The sequence below is a fragment of the Lampetra fluviatilis genome, chromosome 45 (assembly GCF_964198595.1).
Source record: "Lampetra fluviatilis chromosome 45, kcLamFluv1.1, whole genome shotgun sequence".
Lineage (NCBI taxonomy): Eukaryota > Metazoa > Chordata > Hyperoartia > Petromyzontiformes > Petromyzontidae > Lampetra > Lampetra fluviatilis.
This window is the reverse complement of record NC_136319.1, coordinates 1,812,839-1,839,342: the sequence shown is the minus strand read 5'-3', so window position 1 is coordinate 1,839,342 and position 26,504 is coordinate 1,812,839. Positions and strand designations below refer to the sequence as shown.

Here is a 26,504-nt window from a genome sequence, read left to right as displayed (position 1 = left end):
AAATTGTTTCATAAGGCACAATTTGATGTGCAGTGGTGGCATCAGCACCTTCTGGGGGTCCACCAGTGGCTCCCTCTTGACGTTGTTCGTCCGCAAAGAGAACTTGGTCCGCTGTGGCCAGTCCTGACAGTGGTAGTGCGCCTTGGTGTCCCTGCTGTCCCAAAGGCAAAGATAGCAGGGACACTTATTAAATCGCCTTGGAGACCCATCAGGAATGCCACCATTTTGGAGTCTCCGATGACCTCCCAGCCATACTCATCATACTTTAAGGCATCCAGCAAGGTCTTGATGCTGTTGTAATCCTCTTTGAGGTGCACGGAGACGGGTACTTTCACCATTATGGAGCAGCACGGTTTTGAGTCTCCTGGATGAGCAGTCGATGAAGAGGTGCCACTCATTCTGGTTATAGGCGATTCCGATTGCCTCGAACAGACTGGTGACATTGTTGCAGAAGCAGAGCCCATCTTGACGAGTGAAGAAGCTGCAAAAAGGTTTGTGATGCTTCCTCTGATTTGGGACTTGCACACTTTCATCCAACAAGTTCCACTGCTTGAGGCTAGACGTCAAAAGCTCGGCATTGGACTTGGTGAGACCAAGATCTCTGATCAAGTCGTTGAGGTCTTTTCGGTTGGGGTAGTATGGGTTTCAGCTCCACCTCTGAAATTATCATCTAGATCTACGTCTTCCTCACTCTCTGAGTTGCTGCTTTCTTCTAAAGGCGGCTGCTCTCTCTCACCGGAGGAGTGGGTACAGGGAGCTCATGGCAGTGTGGCACCGGGGCGATGGATGAAGAAATGTCCGGATACGTGATAGCAGGTGCATTCTTGCCAGTCCGACATATGAAAGGGTCCATCATGCAGAAGTAGCAGTTGCTTGAGTGGTCAGTGGGTTCCCTCCAAAATCTTGGGATAGCGAACTGCATGGCTCTCTTTTCCCCTCCATACCATCCTACAAAACATGATCCCTTGTATAAAGGGGTCAGTTTTTGTACTGGATGAAAGGGTAAAAACCTATTACTATATTTTGCCACTGGTGAAGGTCTCATAGTGTAAATGCTTACCCCGAGCTCTCAATACTCTGATAGTGCGCTGTTTTTGAGTTGTACGCCTTTTGGCGTCATCTGGTCCAACACCAATGGAGACTAGGCACTAAGAAAAGCCGTCTCAGGTGTGGACCAATCAACTTCAAGGACAGTGCATTTCATTATCATTATCAGAGTTGTTTCTTTTTGTTTGCATTTGGACTGCTTGTGTTGTGGTTATTGTAAACATGATCCCTTGTACCAGATGAAAGGGTAAAAACCTATTACTATATTTTGCCACTGGTAAAGGAGGTCTCATAGTGTAAATTCTCTACAGACTTTCCAACCACCCTCTTCTTGCCCTCCAACAACCTACTGTACTGTACCTGCATAGCACTGGCTGTGGTGATGCGTGCCTGAAATCCAATTTTGGATTCCATTGGGGAGGGATCCTTTGTCATCCAGGTGGATCAGTCCCTTCCCCTGGTCACTGAGGTCACCATACCCTGGCTTGCCAGCAGATGGCAGTACAGCAAGTGGATTGATCTCCACCTGCTACATCGCGTTTGATGTGTGCCTCTCCACTGCTAGTCTGCTCTCTCTCAGCCTCTCGACTGCTGGTTTGCTCTCTCTCTCTCCCACTCTCAGCCTCTCTACTGCTGGTTTGCTTGCCGCGCTCTGCTCGCTTCGCTCTCTCCGCTGCTACCCTATCGCTACACACCCTGGTAGCTTTTCCACTGCTGGCCTATCACTATATACTCTGCTAGCTTCTCCACTGCTAGCCTCTCACTATATGCTTTGCTCGCTTCTCCACTGCTAGCCTCTCACTATATACTTGCTAACTTCTCCACTGCTAGCCTTCTGCCGTATACTCTGTTAGCTTCTCCACTGCTAGCCTTCCGCTATATGGTCTGCTAGCTTCTCCACTGCTTGCCTTCTGCCGTATCCTCTGCTAGCTTCTCCACTGCTAGCCTGTGCGCACTCACACTTAGGATTCCGCTAGCCTCTCCACTGCTAGCCTGTCTGCCCTCACTTCACCAACCTCGCCTATGCCACCAGTGGGGGTTCAGCCATCACCACTGGAGAGGGCGAGGTGTGGAGAGTGTTGCCCGGACTTCTCTTGTGTTCACTCTTGTCTTCACTCCCACCAACTCAACTCCTGCATCACACGCTCCCGTATTTATCCTGCCTCTCATTAACTCCTTATTAATTAAGCTGACGACCTCCCATCCCTTACGCCCGTGGCTTCCACCGTTGTTAGTTCTCAATAAAGCAAATTGGTTAAGGCGCTATGTAAATCTCGTTAAGATAAGATAGAAGGATGTAAAAGCAACGTCAATGACAGAGCAGGCAGTTATAAACTAAGTGCTGCATGGCGCCACGCTATCAATAACAATTAAATATGCAAACTATACTATGAACCACATTCACTTCCAAATCAACAGAACCAACCCAACTAAGATATGTGTATATATATATTTAACCTGATAAGTAACAATACAATAACAATATAGTCCGATAATCACACGAAGCAAAACCAAAAAGAAAGCAACAAACTGACTCATTTGAAGTGTGCGTCCATTTCAGTGATTTTTAAAAACGTATAAAAAGTAGTCAGGGCCAGAATTGCGAATCAATGGAAATGAGCCATAAAAACCAAAATGCCCATTCTTTGGCAGTTCATGATGTTGCAGCTGGGTAATTAAAGTGCAGTCACCTGAAGCAGCCCACTCGATTTCCAAGCGAATTGTAGCTGCAGAAGCTCTTCGCAGTCTGAGAGAAGCACGTTGTATATTAGTGTTAAACTCGGTCGTGAAAATTATCATGCCCCCGGTGAGTTAGTTTATTAGATATTTTAGCCAGCTAGCCAGGATTAGTAAAACTTCTCTATGAGTCTCTATGTATCGCTATGAGTTTCTATGTATCTCTATGAATCTCTGTGTTTCTATCTTTATGTATCCCTATGAGTCTCTATATACCTCAATGAGTCTCTATGTATCTATATGAGTCTCTATGTTTCTCTCTATATGTACCTCTATGCGTCTATGAGTCTCTATGTTCGTTAGCTTTTTAAGTTTTAGCCAGCTGACCAGGATTTGGCATTACTTAGCCCACTTTTCACCTTGCCAATTGGAGATCAGCAAATACCAAATGTTTATTACGGAACATTAATCCAACAATTAAAAAAAATCACAGTTACTGAGACAAACGACATTACATATACACTATTGAAATTTATAATGAAAACAACATGTTTGGTCAAATGTTTGATAAATTAATTGACCACGTACCTATGTATTTTTTTGGAAACGTGGCAATCTTTCCAGCCAGGTAGTGGAGATGAGGCCTGGGCGTTATGAGATCCTCTTGGCTCGCATTGGTGAACTTTTCGAGGAAGGTTTTATTTCGATTTCATGCACCATGGCCACACTTATGCCAGTTAATAAGCTGACCAAATACATCCAGGCCACGTGTTTAGTGCTGTGCAGGTCAGGTTCAGAGTGCAACTCTGGTGTAACGTCCACAGCATCCTTTATCTACCGCTAAAAACTTGTAGGGGTTCAAACTTCTGGAACAACTTACCTATACATATATAGTACACCAACGAATAATAAATTGAAGACTGAATTGAAGACGTTATTTTCAGATTGCATATGAATAACTCAAGTGATGTGGCCAAAAACACAGTCGTCTCAAATAGTTGTTGTTTGTTAATTTATTTTGTTGTTGCAAACTTTATACACGATTGTGTTGAACATCGTATACCTTAACTTATCACTTCCTTACTCGGCAAACATATCAACTCCCTGTTTGTTGTGCTACCTCGAGATGTATTTCATGGGAGGCGCAGTATTAGAGACATGGAGAAGCATACAAAGTACTACACACAGAGACACAGCCTGGAGACACACAGCAGCATGTACAGTACTATATCCAAATACACACACTGGAGTCACACATAGATGCATGTACAGTATATACGTGATAATGGGGAGAGCGTGAGAGACACGCAAACTCCAAATATACAGCAGATGTCAGGGTCTGGATCGAACCCACGACCTCCTGCATACCAAACGAGGTAGTTAACATCTCCCAGCCACTGCGGCACTCTTCTCAAGTGATCAGCTTCTCGTGGGGATAATCCGGAAACACCCGGTGGAAGAGCCAGCGTGCCACCCCACGGCCACGTGACACTCAGAGTCAAGGGTCAACTCACGCTGGTGCCACCTCCTGGACACCTCAGCGGAGGGGAAGCCCACAGCACTGACGTTCCCCTGCAGTTTCCCATCCGAGAATGAAGCAGGCCCGAGCCTGATTGGCTTTCGAGCTCCGGTGAGACTGGGTGCTTGCGGAGCGATGTGGTGGAAGTGGTCCATGTGGTGGTGCATGTGATGGTGGTCCATGTGGACCACCACCCTGCCGCTGGGCTGACACTCTCCCACTCCCCCTTGTGGGAGCCCGCACTACACCCAGAGCTCACCAAGCCCCGCTAGGGCTGGTACTATACCCGTCTATGGGGTGTATGCGATGACAATGCATTTGTAGGGGTGTTACGGGAGGGAAACGGACAAATACACAGGGGTGTCCACATCCACGTCCGCAAATGGTTAACACCCTGGGGGGCTGTGGAGGGATGCTGGGATCTCACACAGCCCCACCCCTCGGTGGCAAATTGGTATAAAAGACGGGGAGCGAGAGGGCTCGTGGTTAAGTGTTGGGAAGTTAACGAGTGAAGAACCAGTGGAGACTGAAGACCGGCAGATGCAGTGAGGGAAAAAAGTATTTGATCCCCTGCTGGTTTGCCCACTGACAAAGAAATTATCAGTCTATAATTTTAATGGTAGGGTTATTTGAACAGTGAGAGATAGAATAACAACAACAAAATCCAGAAAAACGCATGTCAAAAATATTGACTTCTCCAAGACAGGTTCTCTGCAAGCCATCTGGCTACCATGAGAGATTCGTTCATGAGGCTATCTATATATATAAAATCGTGAATCTGTCTGTGTGTCGCCGGACCATACGCACTTTCATTGGACGGCGGTTGCCCCTGGCAACGGGTAGCGACGCCTTCGCGGCTTTTATTGGACGGCGGTTGCCCCTGGCAACGGGTAGCGACGGGCCGCGGGGTGGACGCCATTTTTTATTCCCGTTAAAAATAGGCGCACGCATTAACACGCGACTCTGAGGTAAATTCATCTAAGTTTCACGTCCTCTTCACTCCCCCCCCACCACAATGTGTACAATTACTATTATAGGGTCGGTCGATTATAAAATTATAGCGATTAAACAGTATTATTGTAGCGCGGGGGGGGGGGGGTGGACCGGCACCCGTACCCAGCGTCAGCCGGGTGGGAAAATCAGGCGAGGCCGGAGGCTCTGCACGCTGCTAGGCCTCGACACCCACCACGCGACTGAGGTAAATTCATCAAAGTTTCACGTCCTCTACAGAGTAGTGAGGGAGGGAGAGTGGAGAGGGAGGGAGAGTGGCGAGGGAGGGAGAGTGGCGAGGGAGGGACTCCGCCTCAAAACGAGTAACTGGTGTGGCGTATTAACATCGCCACTGGGGAGACAAAGGCGGCCGGGCGTGGTGGATCCAAGTCCCGGCCGAAGCCGGGTCATGTGTATGTGTGTATGTGTTTATGTGTATGTCTGTGTGTCTGTATGTATGTGTGTATGTATGTGTGTGTATGTGTTTGTGTGTATGTGTGTGTGTATGTATGTGTGTTTGTGTGTATGTGTTTATGTGTATGTCTGTGTGTCTGTATGTATGTGTGTATGTACGTGTGTGTGTTTGTGTGTATGTATGTGTGTGTTTGTGTGTATGTGTATGTCTGTGTGTATGTATGTGTGTGTATGTGTGTGTTTGTGTGTATGTGTGTGTATGTATGTGTGTATGTGTTTGTATGTGTTTGTGTGTTTACGCTCGCATTACACAAATGTGTTGCAGGTCTAAGGCGTTCCTCGCGCAGCATTGTCGCTTTATTATTTCAGTCGTTTACTGCCGTACGCACCCTCAAAGTCGTGTGTGTCTGCAGCAAACGCGTGTATGTGTACCTATGGACGCGCGCGCGTGTGTTGTGTAGGGGGAACGGTAGTGTAGTGGTTAGCGTGCTGTCTGTGTGTGTGTCTGTCTGTGTGTGTCTGCGTGTGTCTGTGTGTGTGTCTGTGCGTGTGTGGTGTGTGAGGAGCGGTGGGTGTAGTGGTTAACGCTACGCTGCGCTACGAACCCGGCGAACCGAGTTCGATTCCCGCTCACGGCCACCACCGGTGACGATTATTTGAACCTCCCCTAGGTCGACTCAGCCTCAAACGAGTAACTGCTGTGGTGTGTGAACATCGCCACTGGGGAGACAAAGGCGGCCGGGCGGTGTGAATCCAAGTCCCGGGCGAAGCCGGGTAGCCAAGCTAGTCCACATATACAAACACAGAGACAATTTCAACCGAGAAGATGGATTCTGGCTTAGCAATCATTGGAAGGATTTGATAAACCATTTTGGGTCTTAATTGATTGTGTTCACGCTTACAGTGACTTTCAGACCGCATTCCATTCTCTTCCTCTCCCCCCACCTCTTTTCCGAACATAGATGGACTCGTCTATCTGAACAACTGCCAAATCGCTGTCCGTGGTGCTGACGTTAAGACAAAAAAACGCCACATTTTTCACATTTTATTGCTGTGGATTTCACACCTGATGATGATTGCTTGTGTTGCAGTCAAAACGTCGTGAGAATTTTATTGTTTTATATTTTTATTATTTTCTTGTTTCCCTTCTACGTGATTTTACCGAAAGAACCAAGAATGTGAATCCCTGCAGTCACGAAAGCTTTAAATAAAAATGTACATTAATAATGTATGGATAATACATTTTACAAAAAACTAATTTAAAGAATAATAAATGCACCGGTCCCCCCTTGTGAAATGGTGGATGTTAGGGGCAGGCGAGTGTGACTAGCTGCGTCTTGTACAGAGCACGGAGTTGAGAGACACTTGGCGCATTGTGGACGTCCTGTGGGCAGGGCGTGCACGAGACAGCTCGTCACCCCAGCGTTGGGTGAACAATCCTGGTGCGGTTTGGATGAACTTATTCACTCGCACGAACGCCACCCACCCATTCTACATCACATAAAGTACGGGTGAAATCACTGCTGTTGAGAATATATAAAAAAAATTAATCAAAGAATCCACGCGTGACAGAAACCTCCGCATGTAGGCACAGGAGCGACAATATCAAAGTGAAGGAGTGTGCGTACATCAATGATAATGGACGTGAGGGGTCGTGAGTGGCAACGCTGCCGAGCTGCTCACAGCGCAGTTGCTCGAGTGGAGGAGAGTCGAGTTTGATGATGAACCCGAGTACCCAAACACATCTAACGCGATGGAGCAGGTGGAAATTAGTCCACTTGCTGTACTGCCATCTGCTGGCAAACCAGGGTATGGTGACCTCAGTGCCCAGGGAGAAGGGAGTGATTCACCTGGATTACAGGGGATTCCTCCCTCCTCAATGGAATCCAGTGCTGGATTTCAGGCACGCATCACCATAGCTCGTGTTATGCAGGTACAGTAAAGTAGGTTGTTGGAGGGTAAGAAGAGGGTGGTTAGAAAGTCTGGAGAAGTTTATGACTGACAACAAAACAACTGAAGGCTTTAGCTGGTGGAGTAATAAGGGGTAAAGATGTCGAGAGAGATCGGTAAAGTTGGGTATTTCTGCCATGGGTGGAGCTATTCATCTACGAGCCACCCATTTCAATGCACGCAGTTTTTTTAATTAAAAATATATAATATTCACAGGCCCTGCGGATCGTGGGGGTTGTTTGGCCATACTTCACCACGCCAGCCATTACGAGTTGGTGGATTGTTCTGCTCTACCCTGTTCTACCCATATCAATGTCCAGCCTCGCAACTGGAAAATAACTGACTGACAGCGGAAAAGCAGCCTCAGATATTTTTGAGCTTCACAAATATTCGTGATCCACTATCCCGCCCCCCCCCCCCCTCAAAAGGCTTCCACTCAGGTGGGCTCCACCGAGTGATGCTGATCAAGATGGTGGTGAAGCCTTTTCAGTCTGTGCGCGTGTTCTACTGACGATGCGCTGCACTTTACGAATTGTAATCTTCATCGTTTTTCAAAACAACACAATACATCAATAACACTGCCATTAAAAAGATATGCGTCTATATACACAATACGCGACGTTTATAGCAATTGCAATTCTTCTTAAACCCATTATGTATATGCTCTCAAGAAGAGCCATTGGCTGAAACGTCACCAGTTACGCGTTTTCTTTTAACTGGCTATTGTTGACGAATGTGTTGAGAGTTTGTTATCTTTGCTTGTGCAGAACTACCAACGCAGTGTCATCAAATAATACTAATTCTAAATCTACAAGTTAAATACGAGGTTTGTTTTACCTTGAGGACTGACAGGCCGCTTACAGTTTAAAATACCTGCGACCTTTGGTGACAAACACTGGCACAACGCTCAGCAGCATTCCAAAGGTGAGCGCCTGATCTCTTGAACAGCTACAATGCGAATAGTTTAAGCATGAGTTGTCATTCCATTGTGCACTTTAAACAAAAGCAAACAAATCACGTGACATGTTTCAGGCTATTTGGGGACAAACTGAGGGTATAGTCAATCGTCTCAAAAGTAATCGAAACTGCCTAAAAATGCAGATATAGTAAGTTCATCATACATATTATCCATACTTCTTTTCTAATATTTCTTGAAGTCTGCCTGACATTTTCAGATGTCCCTACATTTCCAGATTTGTTTTGTTATCGTCTACGGGATGAATGAGGTGCACTAAGCACCATCAAATGCAAATACTCCACGAGCGGTTGTCTGGGTTGGGCTGCGTGTTGACCGTCACGTCTCTCAAACATTCTCCAGGTGTTAAAGTGGCCATTTACAGGCGTTCAATACGAAATACAAAATGTACTTCTACTGTGACTCCTTAAGATGTCAGCAGCGCGTTCTTCAATGCCCAGCCTAATCGAAGACAATGCACTTGGATTACGAGCGGATGTGAACCCTTGCACGTTAAAATGAAGGAAAATTGCTTTCTCGTGATAAAAACAATGGGAGCATAAAAATACGATCTGGATTGGTGTGGTAGGGTGGAGGCCCATTCAATGATCAACTCGTCAATGATGTTAGACATGGCCATATATTTAACTCACATCACCAGATGAGCTGTGGTATCTCTTCACAATGGACACTTAGCCACTCTCCTCCCTCCATTGGCCTCCCGGAATGTCACTTCATTATCAGCGGTCCAGCCATACAGTAGATGACGTCTGACTGCTCAGGCTGCCGGGGTTTCTCGGTCAAAGCGGGGAGTCTTTGTCTGCGGGAACCGAGCTCCCATGGAGAGTATCTCACGATTCTGACCTCGGCCTCGTGATGTTCACGGCCTACGCATCTCCTATTGGCCGCCTCATTAGGAGCTTTGGCGTCCAACACCATCGCTACGCAGACGGCACCAGACTCCTCGCCTCAGTTGATTACACGGACGATTAAAAGTAACAATATAGATAAGAAGTCACAACGACCCCTTAATACTGTTATTGTTTTTAACCTGGGGTGCATGCATCCCCTGGGGATGTGAGATGCTCTTTATGGGGGTGCGAGACATGCCAGGTTTTTTAGAAGGTAAATCATTGAAACACAAATTAAGAACGGACACGTAAGTAACGTAACTACTTTGTTTCATCAAACTCTATGTATTTATTAATATTGTACTTTTTTACGATTGATAACCAAATAGGTGCAAAGCTGCAGTAAAGGTTAAGAACCATCAAAGCCAATGCAGATTCTGCATTGGCTTTGCCATACAGTGTGTCATCAGTAGTCAAGTATACGTGAATGAATATTGGTGAACTATGCAGTTATCAGTATTTCTTGCATGAGTAAATACATTTTGCTCATATTAACTATCTAAATACTATAATAAATCCAAACAAAACGACAATTTATGTTTTACAGTATTATTTAAAATATATGGATCCTATTTTAACGCAGTATATAACACGCAGTACGTGAGAACAAACTGACATTAGTTACATATTATATAATTTAACACGAAATATTATTTATAAATATATACTATTTGGTTATTTCGGTAAACTCACGTAGGTATAAAATAAAATAAATTAAATCATGACGTTTCGGGCGCAACACAAGTGTCCGTCATCAGGTGGGACAACCACAGCAAGTACAGGTACATAAATACAACTACTGTACTTTGTTTCATCAAGCATTTATTTATTTATTTATTAGCTTTGTAATTGTGTTAACGAGTGAGAACCAAAGGGGTGCAAGGCTACAGTGAATGTTAAGAACCACTGAGGTAGAGAGATAGAGATCTACAGATGAGAGGGAGGGGTTCACAGTGGGGGGGGGCACAGAAGTCGCGTGATGCGTGGGAGGCTTCAGCTGGTTTAGAGACAGCAGAGATACCGGCAAAACAGGCTTAGCGCGACCCCCGTAGAAATCCGATTTCGTTGTCGCGTTCTTTGTACAGGGGAACATTTTAACAACAAAAATAAATGAAATCAACAAATCTGCAAAGCCTCTTAGAGTGAGAATGCACAGCAGAGCTGGAGTGAGTAAAATTACCCGCCCCCATCATTCGCTCAACCAATCAGGTGCCACCCTCACCGCACACGATTCGATTATCACGATTCGTTGTAACGATTTATATTTAAAAAAACGATAACTTAGACGTTTTCTCCGCAATGTTATCACGATGCGTGTAGCCAGCCAGGTGAGTAGTCAGGAGACCAGGGCAGAGTCTCGGGCTCCACCTAAAAGAATCCTCGCCACAGAAATGTCGAGTGAGGGCCTCGCTAGGACCCGGGGCTGGGAGCGCAGTGGTCAGTGCCTGCAGCCGCGTCTCCCGCTGTCGCCTTGTAGGAGCAGTACAATAGAATCCGCTCGTGAGTACAGTACATAATACTTATTGGATGTTATTAAACTAAATTAGTTTTTTTATTCGTGAAATATTTACCATCTGTATGCTTTTAGTGTTTGCGATGCCATTTCATACCCTAAGATACCATTGGTTTGTAAATCTAAAGCTGAATCTAGACAGCTATGTACAGTCATCAATGATTGCACAAAAATACCCATCACATTGAATTTCGGCACGTAATTGACTAAGGGTGACATCACCAAGCGGCGTCGTGACATCACCAAGTGGCGTGGTGAGGCGTGGTGACTTCACGAAGCGGCGTGGTGACGTCACCAAGCGGAGTGGTGATGTCACCATGCGGCGTGGTGATATCGCTGCCGCTTAATGGTGAATGCCGATTACCATTCGTGTTGAAAGCAGTGGGTGGGGCTGTGAATGATGGATGGTCGGCACGGGAATCTCCAGTCTCGGTGAAGGTGAAAGATGGTGACAACGCCAACAATGGGTGATGGAGGAAATAAGTGGAGGTACATAGAGTGGGTGATAGATTCACACTGCGAGGAAAAGGCTCAAGATTCCAGCATGGGTTACCAGAGTCTGTCTCAGATTCCACCGTGACATTCAAGCAACTCGTCACGGTGTGGTAATTACCAGGAAATGGAATTACAGGACATGATGAGGTTTCCATTGCTGTCTTACCAAAAACACGGAATTGTGCCCTAAGCTGTGGAAGAATGAGTTTCCACATTATGATGAGCTATCATATGTGATATGTGATAGCTAGGTGGCTTCCGAAAAAGAGCTTTATCGTATAGTTCAGGGGACGTTAACTGTAACAATTCAAATAGGAAATAACTTGCGGTGTCATTTTTGGAATTTGTAATATGACACTCGCGCTCAATGGGTCTTCCCTTGTGAATGATGTCTGAGGAGCAGTAATGGTGACAGGACCTGCAGTCGTGTAACCTTTGAAACAAAATGGCAAGCACTGCCGCAAGGCCACCTCGCTGTCCCAAAACGTGGGTCAATCGATCTTTATTCTACGTGCCAATATCACCCTCACTAAAGTAGACATCGGTGCATGCTACAGCAGGACGGAGATGTTACTGAGGGCATAGAACAATAATTGAAAAAACCCATCACGACCTCAGCAGCTAACACCGAATGGGCAAAATAAAGTGAAACAATACACCATTAATATATGAGATGAAAAATGTACATATCTTAAATGAATGAATAAAGAGTAGAGAAACCGTTTAAATAAATAATATTTGGTGCGAGTGGTGGGCGAGTTGTTTTTGTTGGAACGACATTTGCTCCCATCACGTAACTTTGTGCTCCTTAACGGATTAATTGTATTATTCACAAGCTAAGCTGACTTGTTTTTAGCCCCCATGCAAGTTAACCGCGTGCTAGACGACCACCATTTCTAAAGCAACGAGGGTGGCTTGTGGTAAAAATATTCAAATATTTCACCTGGGAAATGTCCCCCCAGATGGAACCTATCATTAGCTAAAGGGTGTCCAGGGCACCGATTGACGCATGGCAAAAAAAAAAATGAGCTTCATGCGTAATTAAAAAAATGCCTTCAAAATGTAACCCATCAACCTGATTGCAAAACACCCCCATACAGAAATGCCACTCGTACAAGCCATGCACAACGCATCCCACCAGCTGTTGTCTGAGTGCAAGACTGATCCAGTTTGGTTAGGAAGCCACTAGAATTATATACTGTTAAATAATCGAGATTAACAAACTATTTTCTTTAGAACTGATGATTATTGTATTTAGTTTTATTTCCTTCTCCCGCACCTATGATTTAAACGGTTGGCTAAGTACGGTGCCAAATAAGTGCAATACACATACACACGTCTTTTAATGACCTGCATTGTAGTGGCTCTTGAAATATAGATTTAAAAAAATTGCGATTTCTCAAAAAATGGCTCTTCCTGTTATTTTGGTTGCTGGGTCTCATGGCAGGCAAAGAGTTTGGGAGGGCCAACGACAAAAACTTGCCCACAACTGCCAGCGGGATCGTCCTTGAAAAATAGTTTCTTAGCTCAGTTGGCACTAGTCAGGGAAGTGATTCTGAAGTGTGTGAGAGAGTGGGCGAATGGGAGGATGGGTGAATGAGTGGGCGAGTGGGAGGGTGGGTGAATGAGTGAGTGGATGTATAAGTGGGTGAGTGAGTGGTTGAGCGGGTGGACGAGTGAGTGTGTGATTGGGTCAGTCAGTTGGTATCTGATTATGGAACGCTTTTATGTTGTTTTCTGGCAAAGTCGCCCTTGAAAACAAACACCTTCTTAGGACAATGGGATCTACTCGGGGAAATACACTTTTGGTTGTTCTGAAAAGCCTTGAGGAGCGGTCGTCAGGCTTTTTCAGCTGCCATGATGCCTGTGCATTGCACCACGCTGTGCCTCAACATGTTAGAGGAGCAGCGTGGTGTGATGAGCTAAGACCAGACCACTTGGGGAGGGGGATGTAGAAAGATGGATGGAAGACACGTGTACAATAGCCGTGCATGTGAATGTGAAACAACAACAACAACAACGCAGGTGAAATAAGCGATGGGTGAGGCTGTGAATGATTGGGACAGAGATCTCCAGTCTCGGCCAAGGGGAGGGTGAGAGATGGTTACATCACCAACAGTGGGTGATGGAGGCAGGTAGAGTTGGTGATAGATTAATTCTGCAAGCAAAAGGCTCAAAGACACAAACTCTAAATATAAAACAGGCATCAGGCGAGCGAGATAACATTTCTCAGCCACCGTAGCACCCAATGCATTGCTGTTTCTTGCCATGAACACCAACTTGTGCTCTAAATTGTAGAAACACATTCCTGCGGAGGGAGCTGGTAGGAACGTTGGGTTGCTCGGTCAATGGCCAGGGTCAACGGCGGCGTGGTGTATTCCGCAAATATGCCCGACTGTGAGGACGGGCACAAGCCGGCGTGAGTAGGTTAAACGTTGAGTTTTATAAGGGCACCACGGGGTGAGCAGCTCCTTCCCACCCAGCCCCACCCCTCCCACCCCCCACCCAGCCCCTCCCCACCCTCCCCACCCAGCCCCTCACCACCCTCCACTCCCCACCCTCCACTCCCCACCCAGCCCCTCACCACCCTCCCCTCCCCACCCAGCCCCTCCCTCCCCACCCAGCCCATCCCCACCCTCCCCTCTCCACCCAGCCCCACCCCTCCCATTTTTGAATCCACGACAGACAGACGGACACAATAATCCCCTGTGGGATGGTGGAACCAGGAGGTTCCTACCAGTATGAGTTTATCTCTCGATACTCATCTCATGAATTAGCCACCACAGCTGAGTCTCACCGATTTATATTAACAATAACACTATTTCTTCAAATGAATATATTTGTTCATGTCAAGGTGTGTACTGTACCCATGTTAACCTTGAAGCTGCTGTTTGCGCACCAAGGACATGGGTTCACATTCTCGGCAGTGTCTCGTGATGTCAGTGACGACAACGAAAATATTTTAAGTATTTTACTTCCTTCTTCACCGTCACTATAAGAGAGGTCCTGGTCGAGCGTCTCTCTCAGCCACACAGCGAGCGATCCCAGCAAAGCCCATGAGTCATGGCTAGCGCGACTCCCAGTGAGAGTGTGGATAGTGAGCTGCGCTGCTCCATCTGCCTGGGCACGTTCGTCTGCCCCTCCACGCTCAGCTGCGGACACTCGTTCTGCCTGCGGTGCCTGGAGGCCGCCTGGAAGACGGCGAGCAGCTTCAGCTGCCCGCAGTGCCGAGCGACCTTCCCTGTGCGACCCCAGCTGAAGAGGAATGTGGCCTTCGCCAACCTGGCAGAGCAGCTTAGAGTTGGAGACGGGATGGCCACGGCCGTCGTGTGTGACCATTGCAGTGGTGGCCAGACTCCTGCAGTGAAGACCTGCCTGAGATGTGAGATGTCCTTCTGTTTTTCTCACTTTAGGCCTCATCTGGAGAATCCCAGGTTGAGAGACCACGCTGTGGTGGATCCCACTGCGAGATTGGATGAGAGAAGATGCCCGAATCACAAAAGGGAGCTGAAATTCTACTGCACAATAGACAGCAGCCTGGTCTGCTCTACCTGCACTAACGCAGGAGAACACACAGGACACAGGGTCCTGATGCTGAAGGACGAGCACGAGACACGGAGGGTGAGGCCCTCAGAGTGAGACACCGTAACATGATCTGAGCAATTCTGTCACTCGGCTACAAAATATCTGATGAGAAAAACTATCGTGTGTTCATCCTCTCCCTTTTGAATCTCTCTCTCTGCCTGTATAGTTAATCTTGTGGTTAGCATTTCAGGAAAAAGCCTCAGGATGTATTGAATCATAGGCTATCAATACATTTAATTGCGCTGTAAAGTAATTAAGTGGACAGAGACTTGAAACTGATATCACAGCCACCTGAGAAATAACTTTATTAGATTTATCTTCTAGACTAGACAGCTGTGGTCACATGGGCCCAAGGATCCGAGTTGGTATGGACACCAAGCCAGCACGGCTCCCACCGGCTGCTTCTACAATGAGGCATCAGCTTGCCCACTCCCCATTCCCCCCTTCTCAGTCGACGTATAGAGGCAGCGTGGAGATGAGGGCCTTTGCTGTGGAGGGGTGTGGAGGAAAGGGCGGTGTGAGGGGTGGCTCAGGGGGTTTGGGTCTCCCCAGGTGACGTCTCGTCTCTCACTACAGACACACGTAGGGGAGGAGACGCGAGTGGTGGAGGAGAAGAGGAAGAAGGCGGAGGAGTCCGTGAAGCGGATGGAGGCCGCTCACAAGAAGGCCCAGGTACCATGTCCGGGTCTGGTTCTTTGACCCCGTGACCTCCACCCAGTGTGGAAGTCGTGGAGGTCAAAATTAATTCAAGCCAACTTCGTGCAGCTTCATAACTGTGATGCCTTCTAACTATATTATTCACTTTCGAACTCAACATTAACTACAAGGGGGCTGCATATTTACCGCATTCGATAACCACTTTAGCGAGTCAGCTGTGAGGTTGGGTTACTTAGCATCGTGTCTTTCAACTCCTGTGAAAAAAAACAATGTAGAGAGTGCCACGGATTGTCGGGGTGGAGCTGTGGTGCAGCTTTTGCGCTGCACGGGAGGTCGAGTTTATTTAAACTACAACTATTTTTATTTTACCAGGTAAGGCCCACTGAGCTGTGTAGATTTTGCATAAGCAACCCTGGCTGTCACAAACAATAGCAGCTCAGCAAAGTGTCTGGCATCATCATCATCATCACGTGAAAATATAGCAACAGACCCATAGAGATACATAGGGACAAAGAGAGGTACAAAGAGACCCAAATAATTACCTAGAGGCCCATAGAGATATATAGGGATACATAGAGATATATGGAGAACCATAGAGATATAGGGAAAAATAGTGATACATAGGGACACATAGATATACATAGAGACTGATAGAGATAAATAGGGACATAAAGAGATACATAGAGACCCATAGACTGAGCTATTTTTATTTTTGACCAGGAACGACTACACTGAGCTATTTAGATCTTTGTCAGAAGCGACCTGGTTATTACAAATGATAGATAAACAAAATGACTGATTGTAAGAAATGTATTGCAGCCAAATACCCTGAACGTGCAACGTTGATTCTAAATTTGGAGGCAAAAACCGGAGGACCTAGAGAAAAATCTACACAGCCACACAGCGAACACACAAACTCCAAATATACAGGCGTCAGGGTCAGGATCGAGCCCAAACCTGCTGTATACCAGCCAAGGGAGTCAACATCTCCTAGCCACCGTGGTGCCCACACGCACACACGGAGTGGCTCATGGCTCAGGGAGCCAACCTTGGTCCCCGTGTCTCCGCAGGAATCAGTGGCCGGGATCAGGGGACGCATCACAGGCAAGTTCGCCTGCCTAAGGAAGGCTCTGGACGAGGACGAGAGGGAGGCTCTACATCGCATGGCCATGAAGGAGCGTGAGCTGCTGTCTCGGATCGAGGAGGACATTGCTCGTCATAAGTGGGAGATCGGCGAGCTAAAGGCGGCGGCCGCTCGCCTGCACGCCCTGCAGTACGAGAGGGACTCGCTCGCCTTCCTGCAGGTGGGGAGCGCCTCTGTGGAGACGCCGTTTGGGTGTCCAGAACAACAGAGTGGGCAGTGGTATGGGGACTCGTGGTCCAAGGGTTGAGACGTCACTCATGATCGCTCTCTCTCTTCCACAGGGGCACCTGGAGGAGATGCGCAGGTACAGATCCTTAACGTCTCACGGTTAAAAACTCACAACACAGGATGTGTGTGTTAACAAATGTACTGTGTGTGTTAGACACAGGGTGTGTTTGTGTGTGTGTTAGACATACAGGCTGTGAGACACGGGATGTGTGTGAGTAACGGGCTGTGTGTGAGACACTGACTGTGTTTGAGACAGGCTGTGTGTAAGATGCGTGTGTAAGATGCGCCTGCCAATCTTCCACTCCGGTAGTGTGTGTGCGCCCAGGACGCCATTCAAACCTAAGGTGGCCTGGTCTCAGCTAGCTGATGGAAGTTGCGACAATTTCATCATCGCTTGCGGCTGGGGTTGGCATCGTCCCCCACTCCTTCTGATGTCGAGGGTAAATGGGCGAGGTTTAAGATTGTGGCTCATGCAGCTGCAATGGCTGCTTTGGGTACACGGTCCAGACCTCCCCAGAAATCCCTGGCTGACAGAGGAAGTGTTCAAGCTTGCTGAGAAAAAGCGACAGGCCCATTCTCATCGGCTACAGTATCCCATGTCGGAGAATGAGGAGGCGCTGCAAGGATGGATGGTGGTGGCGGGTTACTGAGGAGATGGAGTCTGCCTCAATGGCCCGCGATCAAAAATCACTATTCAACTCCATCAAAAAAGTAACCTGCAGCGCACCACCTATTACCATCATTAGGGGAAATAATGGTGATCCAATCTCCGACCCCCAGGAACAGGTTTGCAGATTTGCTGAGCATTTCTGTGAAGTCCTGGGGGAGGGGAAATCTCTCGACATGGAAAACATAATGGGACAAAGTGGGGATGACCCTGTTGAGGCTGTGGTGCTTCAAATATTAGAAGAAGTCACCCCCTGTGAGTGGCTGGCTGAGGTGCCATCTGTTGAGGAAGTCCTGAAGGCGATCCGGAGTCTGAGACCAGGAAAGGCACTGGGCAGAGATGATCTCCCAAGCGAAATGCTGAGGGAGGGTGGCGTTTGTGCACAGACTGCCCTATATGACATCATAACAACAGTCTGGACTACTGGACTACTGGGCGGGTTCCGCAGGATTGGAAGGATGCCCTGATGGTCCCCCATCAGACCGCACAGACTGTAACAACTACAGGGGCATCTCACATCTCAGTGTGCCGGGAAAGGTCCTGGCAAGGATTATTCAACATCGCATTGCCAGGCACGCAGAGGAGAGGCTTGCGGAGCCCCAATGTGGTTTCAGGAAAGGGCGGTCCTTGCACAGATGCCATATTTTCTGTCCATCTGCTACAGCAGAGGTGTAGGGAATTCCAACAAGGCCTACATCTTTGCTTTATTGACACGGTCAAGGCCTATGATACCATCAGTAGGCCTGGGCTCTGGGTTGTTCTTCATGCTTTCGGAGTCCCTGACCCTCTGCTCATGATTATTAAGGACCTTCATGATGGTGAGCGGGCCCGGGTAAAACCACGTGGCTGGGAGTCAGAGCCATTCCCTTTACACCTTGGGATGCGACAGAGATGTCCTCTGGCTCCCACATTTAACATATTTTTTCACCACGTGGTTCGTATAACCTTTGATGGCTGTACCAGAGGAATTTCCATCTGGTACAGATACAATGGAAGGCTGATCGATTCCCTGGTGCGGTCAAGGGACGGCTCCCTTTTGGTCAACTACGTTATGTATGCTGATGATCTGGTAATTGCCGCTCACTCAGAGGAGGAGTTGGAGGTGCTGCTGCTGAATCTGGAGCTTGCCACTAAGAGGTGGGGCCTTACCATCAGCCCCACCAAAACTAAGCACTTGCCTAGGTATTTTGTTCCATGGGACATTCCACCCCACAACTCCCAATTGGTGATGGGGCAGTTGTGGAGAGAGTGGAGAGTTTCCCATACCTGGGCAGTGTGCTCATGACCGGCTCTGGTTTAACAGCAGAAACCTCACTCCGAAACAGTCCAGTGGCATTATCTTTTCATCGGTTGCATAACGCTGTATGAAAGTTACCTGGTCTGTCGCTCCGCACAAAGCTTCAGGTCTTCTCGGCCACAGTCATTACCTCCCTTCTCTACACTTGCAAAACGTGGACCCCCCTAATGGAACATCTTCGCCGGTTAGAAACATTTAGGCTGGCCTGCCTATGATCTATCCTGGGTTTAACCAGGCTGGATTGTGTGAGGAGCCCACAGAAAAGGCTGCGTTGGTTGGGTCATGTAGCCCGCATGCCCAGCCACCGCATGCCTAAACAGATTTTGTTTGGCCGGACCGAGGGGGCTAAACGGGCGTGGCACGGGCTAGAGAAGAGATGGAGTGATGTTATAGAGGAGGATGTGGAGCTGAGTGGGCTTGCCGATGACTAGTACCAGTGGCTTCAAGATCGGCCTCTGTGGAGGAGGCTCATGAAGGACGTTACCGGGCAGTTGGAAGCAACGTAGGGAGGAGGAGTGATGGTCACAACAACGAGCGGAGCGCCGGGTGACTAAAGCACAGCAAGTTGGCACAGTATGGGGCACAGGTGGTGCATCAACCAGTCATCTCAGTCGGTCGACCCGTGGCACCTGGGTCTGCCCCGGACCTCCTGCCAGCGGGCGTTCGACACTTCACGTGGTCTCAAGGTGCACATGGCCTGGCACAAGCATCGTGGTGACGTCACCGCCACTTAGTGGCGAATGGCGGTTGTTGTTGTTTGTAAGAAACGGGCGGTGTGTGAGACACTGGCTGTGTGTGAGACACTGGCTGTATGTGAGACACGGGCTTTGTATGAGATACGGGCTGTGTGTGATTCACGAGCTGTGTTTGAGACACTGACTGTGTGTGAGACACAGGGTGTGTGTGAGACACGGGCTGTGTGTAAGACACTGGCTGTGTGTGAGACACGGGATGTGTGTGAGACACAGGCTGTGTGTGAGACACTGGCTGTGAGACACCGGCTGTGTGTGAGACACGGGCTGTGTGTGAGACACGGGCTGTGTGTGAGACACGGGCTGTGTGTGAGACACGGGCTGTGTGTGAGACACGGGCTGTGTGTGAGACACGGGCTGTGTGTGAGATGCCGGCTGTGTGAGACAGACTGTGTGTGAGACACGGGCTGTGTGTGAGACACGGGCTGCGTGAGACAGTCTGTTCGTGAGACACTGGCTGTGTGTGAGACACGGAATGTGTGTGAGACACGGGCTGTGTGTACTATAGATGCTGAGTATTCCAATGATGTGGGTAAACGAGGCTGTGTGTAATGCTGTTGGTGGTTGTCCCTGGAGAGAGATCCCAAAGGAATCTGCACCCCCACTTCCCGCTTCACTGGACGCAACCACGATCCGCTCCCTTGAAAGGGTCGTGAACAGATTCCTGCCTGTCCTCTGTGAGTTCCTCAGTCTTGCACCCACGTGTCCCGCTCTGTTGCACTGCACTTATGTGCTCCCCGCCTTCATCAACATTTCATTTATTTTACTAGGTAGGGAACCCACTGAACCATGTCGCTCTTTTTTCGCAAGCGATCTGACTATCACAAATGACAGCTCTACGAAGTGGCTAATCACGTGGATATTTATAGCTGCAGCCAAATCCTCTGAATGATAATGTATTCTAAACCTGAAGGAAAAAATCGAGGAACCAGGGAAAAATCCACCCCACCACTGGGAGAGAGATGCAGACTCTGGAAGAGAGCGACATGGATCAGTGGGCTCTACCTGGTGAAATAAAATTAGTTTAACAGCTTCAATATTCTACTGAACCCTACTGCTGGGTACTGGGGCAAGTGCTGTCAGCGAGTAGCAGCAGCACCTATGAAGGCCGTCAGTGCACACCAGGGGGTTGTTGGCCAGTACCACGCCCGGCCGCCTTTGTCTCCCTCGTGCCGAATGTTTACACATCACACCAGCAGAGGGCAGTGCAGCGTGAACCTTTGTTGTACTGCACATCTACGCTTCTACGTTCACTATCCCCACCATCGTCAACGAACACTGACGAGAGCGATGAAGTATGGTCAAATAACCCCCTCCAGGACGCGTACGGCGTGGGGAGGCGCTCATCCAGCAGCGGAGTGACACACAATGTCTGTGTGTGGGTGTGAGAGTGTACCAGGCTGTAACACACAATGTGTGTGCGTGGATGTCAGAGTGTGCGAGGCTGTGACACACAATGTGTGTGCGTGGGTGTGAGAGTGTGCCAGGTTGTGACACACAATGTCTGTGCGTGGATGGGAGAGTGTGCGAGGCTGTGACACACAATGTGTGTGTGTGGGTGTGAGAGTGTGCGAGGCTGTGACACAATGTCTGCGTGTGGATGTGAGAGTGTGCGTGGCTACGGTGGCTATGGTACAGGCGTCGTGTTTGTAGAGAGACGCTGTGAGAGTGACATTAACATCGTGGTGCTGGCATCATCAGCACTGTTCACTACCACTGCACACACCCATGGTCATATTAGTGTAGTACTTTTGTTATTATTTATTATTATTCACTAGTTGTTATTATTGACAAGTGATTAGCATTATGTGTACACAGATACTAAAGAATATTAGTATATGTGTACACAGACACTACCGGCGACGGGAGAGCTGGGGGGAGAGAGAGGTGGGGGGTTGGGGGCGAGGCAATGGCGTTCCGGTATTGCCGCTATTGTCTGCGCAGTGCGCAATCTACCAGTGCTAAAACTGTACTTACTTATCCACCAGTTATGTGTTACTTAATTTTTGGATATTTACTTTTGTTACTTATTTACTGTTTTAAGTTCACTCGTTTCCGATTAGTTTGTTTTCTTTGTGCACGTTATGATTGTAATGTTAACTATTTGATAGTGGGATGTATTACAAATGTACACTTCGTATTAATATGATGGAATTAAGCTGCGGTAACGACGTTAAAGATATTAATGCATGCGGGGTATATGGAGGTGCGGGATATATTGAGGTGCGGGCTATCTGAAATTTGTTTTACACAAAACGCTATTTTTGCGGGGTATATGCGTCTGCGGGTTATATGCGTATGCGGGCTATATGCGGGGAAATACGGTAATGAAAATTAGTATGTGTATACCAATACTAACGAATACTAGGAAAAGTACATTAATAACGAATATTAGTCCTGTATGCATTTGTCATACGCGTGATAATCACAGTGTTACGTATGAACGTAGCATGTAGTGCGGTATGACCACAACAACACAACAGCCAACACAACACTAGTGTGTGTGTGGGTACACGCCACGTGTGTGTGTGTGTACACGCCGTGTGTGTGTGTGTACACGCCACGTGTACTGCTCGTGCTGCTACTGCGCACGCGTCGCCGTGACCGCTGTGTGAGCATCGTCGCTGTCCTCACCACAGATGGGCGCTCACCGACTCTGGACAAAAACTCAGCCCACGACCACTTCCAGATTTCCTCGGATCTCAGGATGGTGACGCTGAGTGTTGTCCCCCAGGGTCGCCTCCATCACCCATACCGCTTTGAGTGCCATCCACAAGCCCTGTGCTCTGAGAGCTTCTCGTCGGGTCAGCACTACTGGGAGGTGGACGTGGGGAGAGCGTGGGGGTGTCGGGTTGGAGTCGCGTACGGGACGATTCCACGGAAAGGGAGTGGTGCTGAGTGCAGCCTAGGAGGGAGTGACGTCTCCTGGTGCCTACAGAAACGTGGCGACAGCTTCTCAGTGCGGCATGGCGGGGTAGTGACGTCACTGTCGGTGCCGGAGCCTCCGCGGAGAGTCGGGGTCCATCTGGACTGGGACGCGGGGCTGCTGTCGTTTTACAGCGCCGACTCCATGGCGCCGTTGTACTCGTGTCACCAAACCTTCACTCAGCCCCTCCTCCCTGTTCTGTGGGTGGGGGGCGGAGACTCAGTGAGGATTGTGGATCTGAGTGGTGCGTCCTGAGAGAGGTGAACGTGAACAGCGCAGAGGGCAGACGCCACGACGCACGGCGCTCGCCACCCTCGTCACCGTCACGCGCAGTGCCACGCCCGTGGCTGGCTGGTGGCTGTCGGTGGCTAGGGGCTGCGTGGCTCTCCATCACAACGGGGGGGCTGAGCGTGAACAATCCTCACAACCTTCATTAGCTGGGGGTGATAAAAGAAGTACCGCTGTGTGTGTGTGTGAAGCCAGCGTGGATGTGTTGAGGAGTGGAGTGATGACGTTAGGTCACACTCGCCTCGGAGGGGAATGACGTCAGGGGAAAGTGACGTCATGCCGCCCGGGGTATTTGAGGGGCGACCCGTGACGTTAACGATGTCTTCACCGGGAGCCAGAGAGCGAGTGGTAGGGGAGTAGGGGCGACGGGGTAGAGGGGTTTAGAGACAGGCTAGAGGGCTACTTTACCCGGCTGGCCGAGTTGGATAAACCCTCGGTCAGTGCTGTGGGAAGAGCCTGATAGCCTGGTAGGGTGTAGGGACTCCCAGTACCCTTCCCCTGGGGAGATTAGGATATACCAGTGTTAACCCTTTCCCCTGAGCTAGGTGTAAACCCTTAAATAAACAGTTTGGCGTCAGCCCCCATATAACTTGCGTCAGCGTCGTCTTTCACGCCACAACATATGTTTTCACCCTGCCAACGCGGTGACGTCACCACGTACGCTCCCCCAACGCGGTGACGTCACCACACACGCTGCCCCAACGCGGTGACGTGACCACGCACGCTCCCCCAATGCGGTGACATCATCACACACGCTGCCCCAAAGCGGTGACGTCACCACACACGCTGCCCCAACGCGGTGACGTGACCACGCACGCTCCCCCAATGCGGTGACATCATCACACACGCTGCCCCAAAGCGGTGACGTCACCACGTCACCCCTCTCCCCCCACCCCCCCCAACGCGCTCCCCACACGCCTGCCCTGTACCACTGCACCATCTGTGAACACAAAGAGCTTCACAGCTCATCGGATTCCTCCTGCACTACAAACACAGATTCTGACGTTCTGGATTCCCGCCACTGGGGGAGTCCCGCGCTGTGACGTCACCACGTCACAGCGCCAACTCCGTTCTCTTGCGACGCCACTTGAATTTGTAGAGGAGCTCAGAGCTCGGGGCAATCGTTGATGGCGCACAGCCTGACTGCTGCCTATCCCGCTCCTTGTCTGTGGATCCTCCCTCTTGGCGCCTTTGGGGTCGTCCTCTCTGCACGAGAGCGAGCAACTTATCGTGCGGCGTGCTACAAGTTGAAATCATTGTTGTTGTTATTATTGTCAACCCATGCCTAGACTGCCGCACCTTCGATTAGAAAGGTTGGCTACGTACGGTGTGAAATAATTTCAACACACGTACGTACATAGATACCTACACGGACAGAGGCCACCCCATGCCGTGCGGGTTATGGGAGTTCTTTGACCGTACTTCGCCACGCTGCCAAGCGCGGGTCGTGAAGACGAGACGCGTAGACAGACGTTGGGAGCCGATCACAGCGCAGGGACAGCCACTGATGTCGCTGCACTGCCCCCTGCTGACCAGGACGTCGTCTCAGCGTGGCAACTGCAGGGAGCGTCACGGAGACGAAGTCGAGGCGCGTCAAGGAGGGCGTCACGAACCTGCTCCACGTGGGGCCATCTGGCCACCTCAAAGTACCTAGCGTGACCCTCGCCTTCAAAAGGCTTCGTCACAAGCCGGGTTCCATCGCGCGGTGTTCATCAAGATGGTCGTGAAGCATGCTCAGTGCTTCCATTGAACTGCCAACGCTACGCTTACAGAGTGTCTCCCCGCTCTTCCCAGCATCCCCCCCACTCCCTCCTCCCCCGCCCCCCCTCCCCGTCCTCCTCCCCACTCCTCCTTCATAGTTTTGATCTTCAGAAGTTGCCAAGCGATTATTTTTTTTCTGTTCAGGATACCAACAGCCAACAAAAGGGTGATAATAGGATGAGAAGTATCATGGTTCACAAGACACTGACACGAGGCTCAGGGCATCATTCCACATCAAAGCGCCACGGTGGCTAAGAGATGTTAACTACCTCGCCTGGTGTACAGGAGGTCGTGGGCTCGATTCCGGCCCTGACACCTGCTGTATATTTGTAGTTTCCGTGTCTCTCTATCCCCGTGGTCGCGTGGATTTTTCCGATTTGATCTGCACATTTAGTATTGTGAGTATTTGGCTTCTATAAATGTCTACACAATAGGCCACTTCATTGAGCTGTCGTCACGTGTGGCGAGGTCGCTTCTGTGAGTAGAACTATAAAAGAGCTGCATAGCTCAGTGGGCCTTGCCTCGCAAATCGCCCGATGCAGCTGCTTTTTGTTGTAGTCACCAGCGAAACGTCACGAAACTCAAATTGTCAACGTTGTAATGGGTTCACTCTCCACCACACAACCGGTTAGTGCTGAAGTCGTCACTGATTGTCACGTTTTGTGCGTGGTGATGTCACCACGCACGTCCCCATGCATAGTGACTGAGGCGTGCGTCTCCATAGCAACCGGCATCTGTATTAATCAGCTGCTGGCATTTAAGGTGGTAAAAAACAACATACATTGATCGTTTAGTATCACTCGATGGCAGTACAGCGCTGACTAGCGGAGACAACAAAGATCCCCCGTGTAGCCTTAACAGAATTGGGACAAGTGCTGTTAGTGAGTAGCAGCACCTATGAAGGCCGGCACTGTGGCACACGGGGGGGTATGTGGCCAGCACCACGCCCGGCCGCCTTTGTCTCCCTAGTGGCGATGTTTACTACACACCGCGCCAGGTACACATTTGAGGCCAAGTCGACCTAGGGGAAGTCCAGGACCGGTTGTTCAGATCATTCGTCACCGGCGTTGGCGGTCGTGAGCAGGAATCCAACTCGGTCGGCCCGGGTTCGTAGCGCAGCGCGCCGCTAACCGCTGCGCCACCGCTCCCCACGCCGGGTGGCAGCGCAGCCCCGAGCGGCAGAGACGCGGACACCGTGGCGCTCCAATCACGAGGAGACCCCCACGTGGAGACGTCTCAACGTGAACTCGCGCCGTAGTCCAGGATGCATCTAACACGACGCGTTGCGTTGAGAGAGCGAGCGGCCTGGCTGAGCGGCAGCGATGGACCTCATGGAGGGATCTGCTGAGAGAGCAGCTGACTGTCACCTACCACGTGACGAGCACGAGGTCTGGCCCAGCCCTCACCAATTAGAGACCAGCACATGAAGTGGGGTGCGAGGAGGGGGGGGGGGGGCACAGTGTGGTGTTGGGGTGCGGAGGGCGCCCTGGGTTTGGGGGCGGGGTTGTGGGAGGTGTGGGGGAGGGATAGGGATAGGGGGAGGGGTAGGGGGGGGGCTAGGGAGAGGGGGAGGGGTAAGGGGAGGGGTAGGGGGAGGAGTAGGGGAAGGGGTAGGGGAGGAGTAGGGGGAGGGTTAGGGGTTGAGGTAGGGGTAGGGGGAGTGGTAGGAAAAGAGGTAGGGGGCGGGGTAGGGGGAGGGGTGGGGGTTGGGGGGAGGGTTAGGGGTTG

General features: G+C 49.6%; 1 protein-coding gene across 1 annotated transcript; it reads left to right on the top strand.

Moving 5' to 3' along the window:
* Positions 1 to 14,534: 14,534 nt before the first annotated feature.
* On the top strand, positions 14,535 to 23,044 carry LOC144947467 (E3 ubiquitin-protein ligase TRIM11-like). Its single transcript, XM_078876698.1, has 6 exons — positions 14,535 to 15,092; positions 15,633 to 15,728; positions 16,784 to 17,017; positions 17,139 to 17,161; positions 20,378 to 20,478; positions 22,441 to 23,044. The coding sequence occupies exons 1-6, from the start codon at positions 14,535 to 14,537 to the stop codon at positions 22,980 to 22,982; spliced, it is 1,554 nt and encodes a 517-aa protein (XP_078732824.1). The 3' UTR covers positions 22,983 to 23,044.
* The last annotated feature ends 3,460 nt before the right edge of the window (positions 23,045 to 26,504 follow it).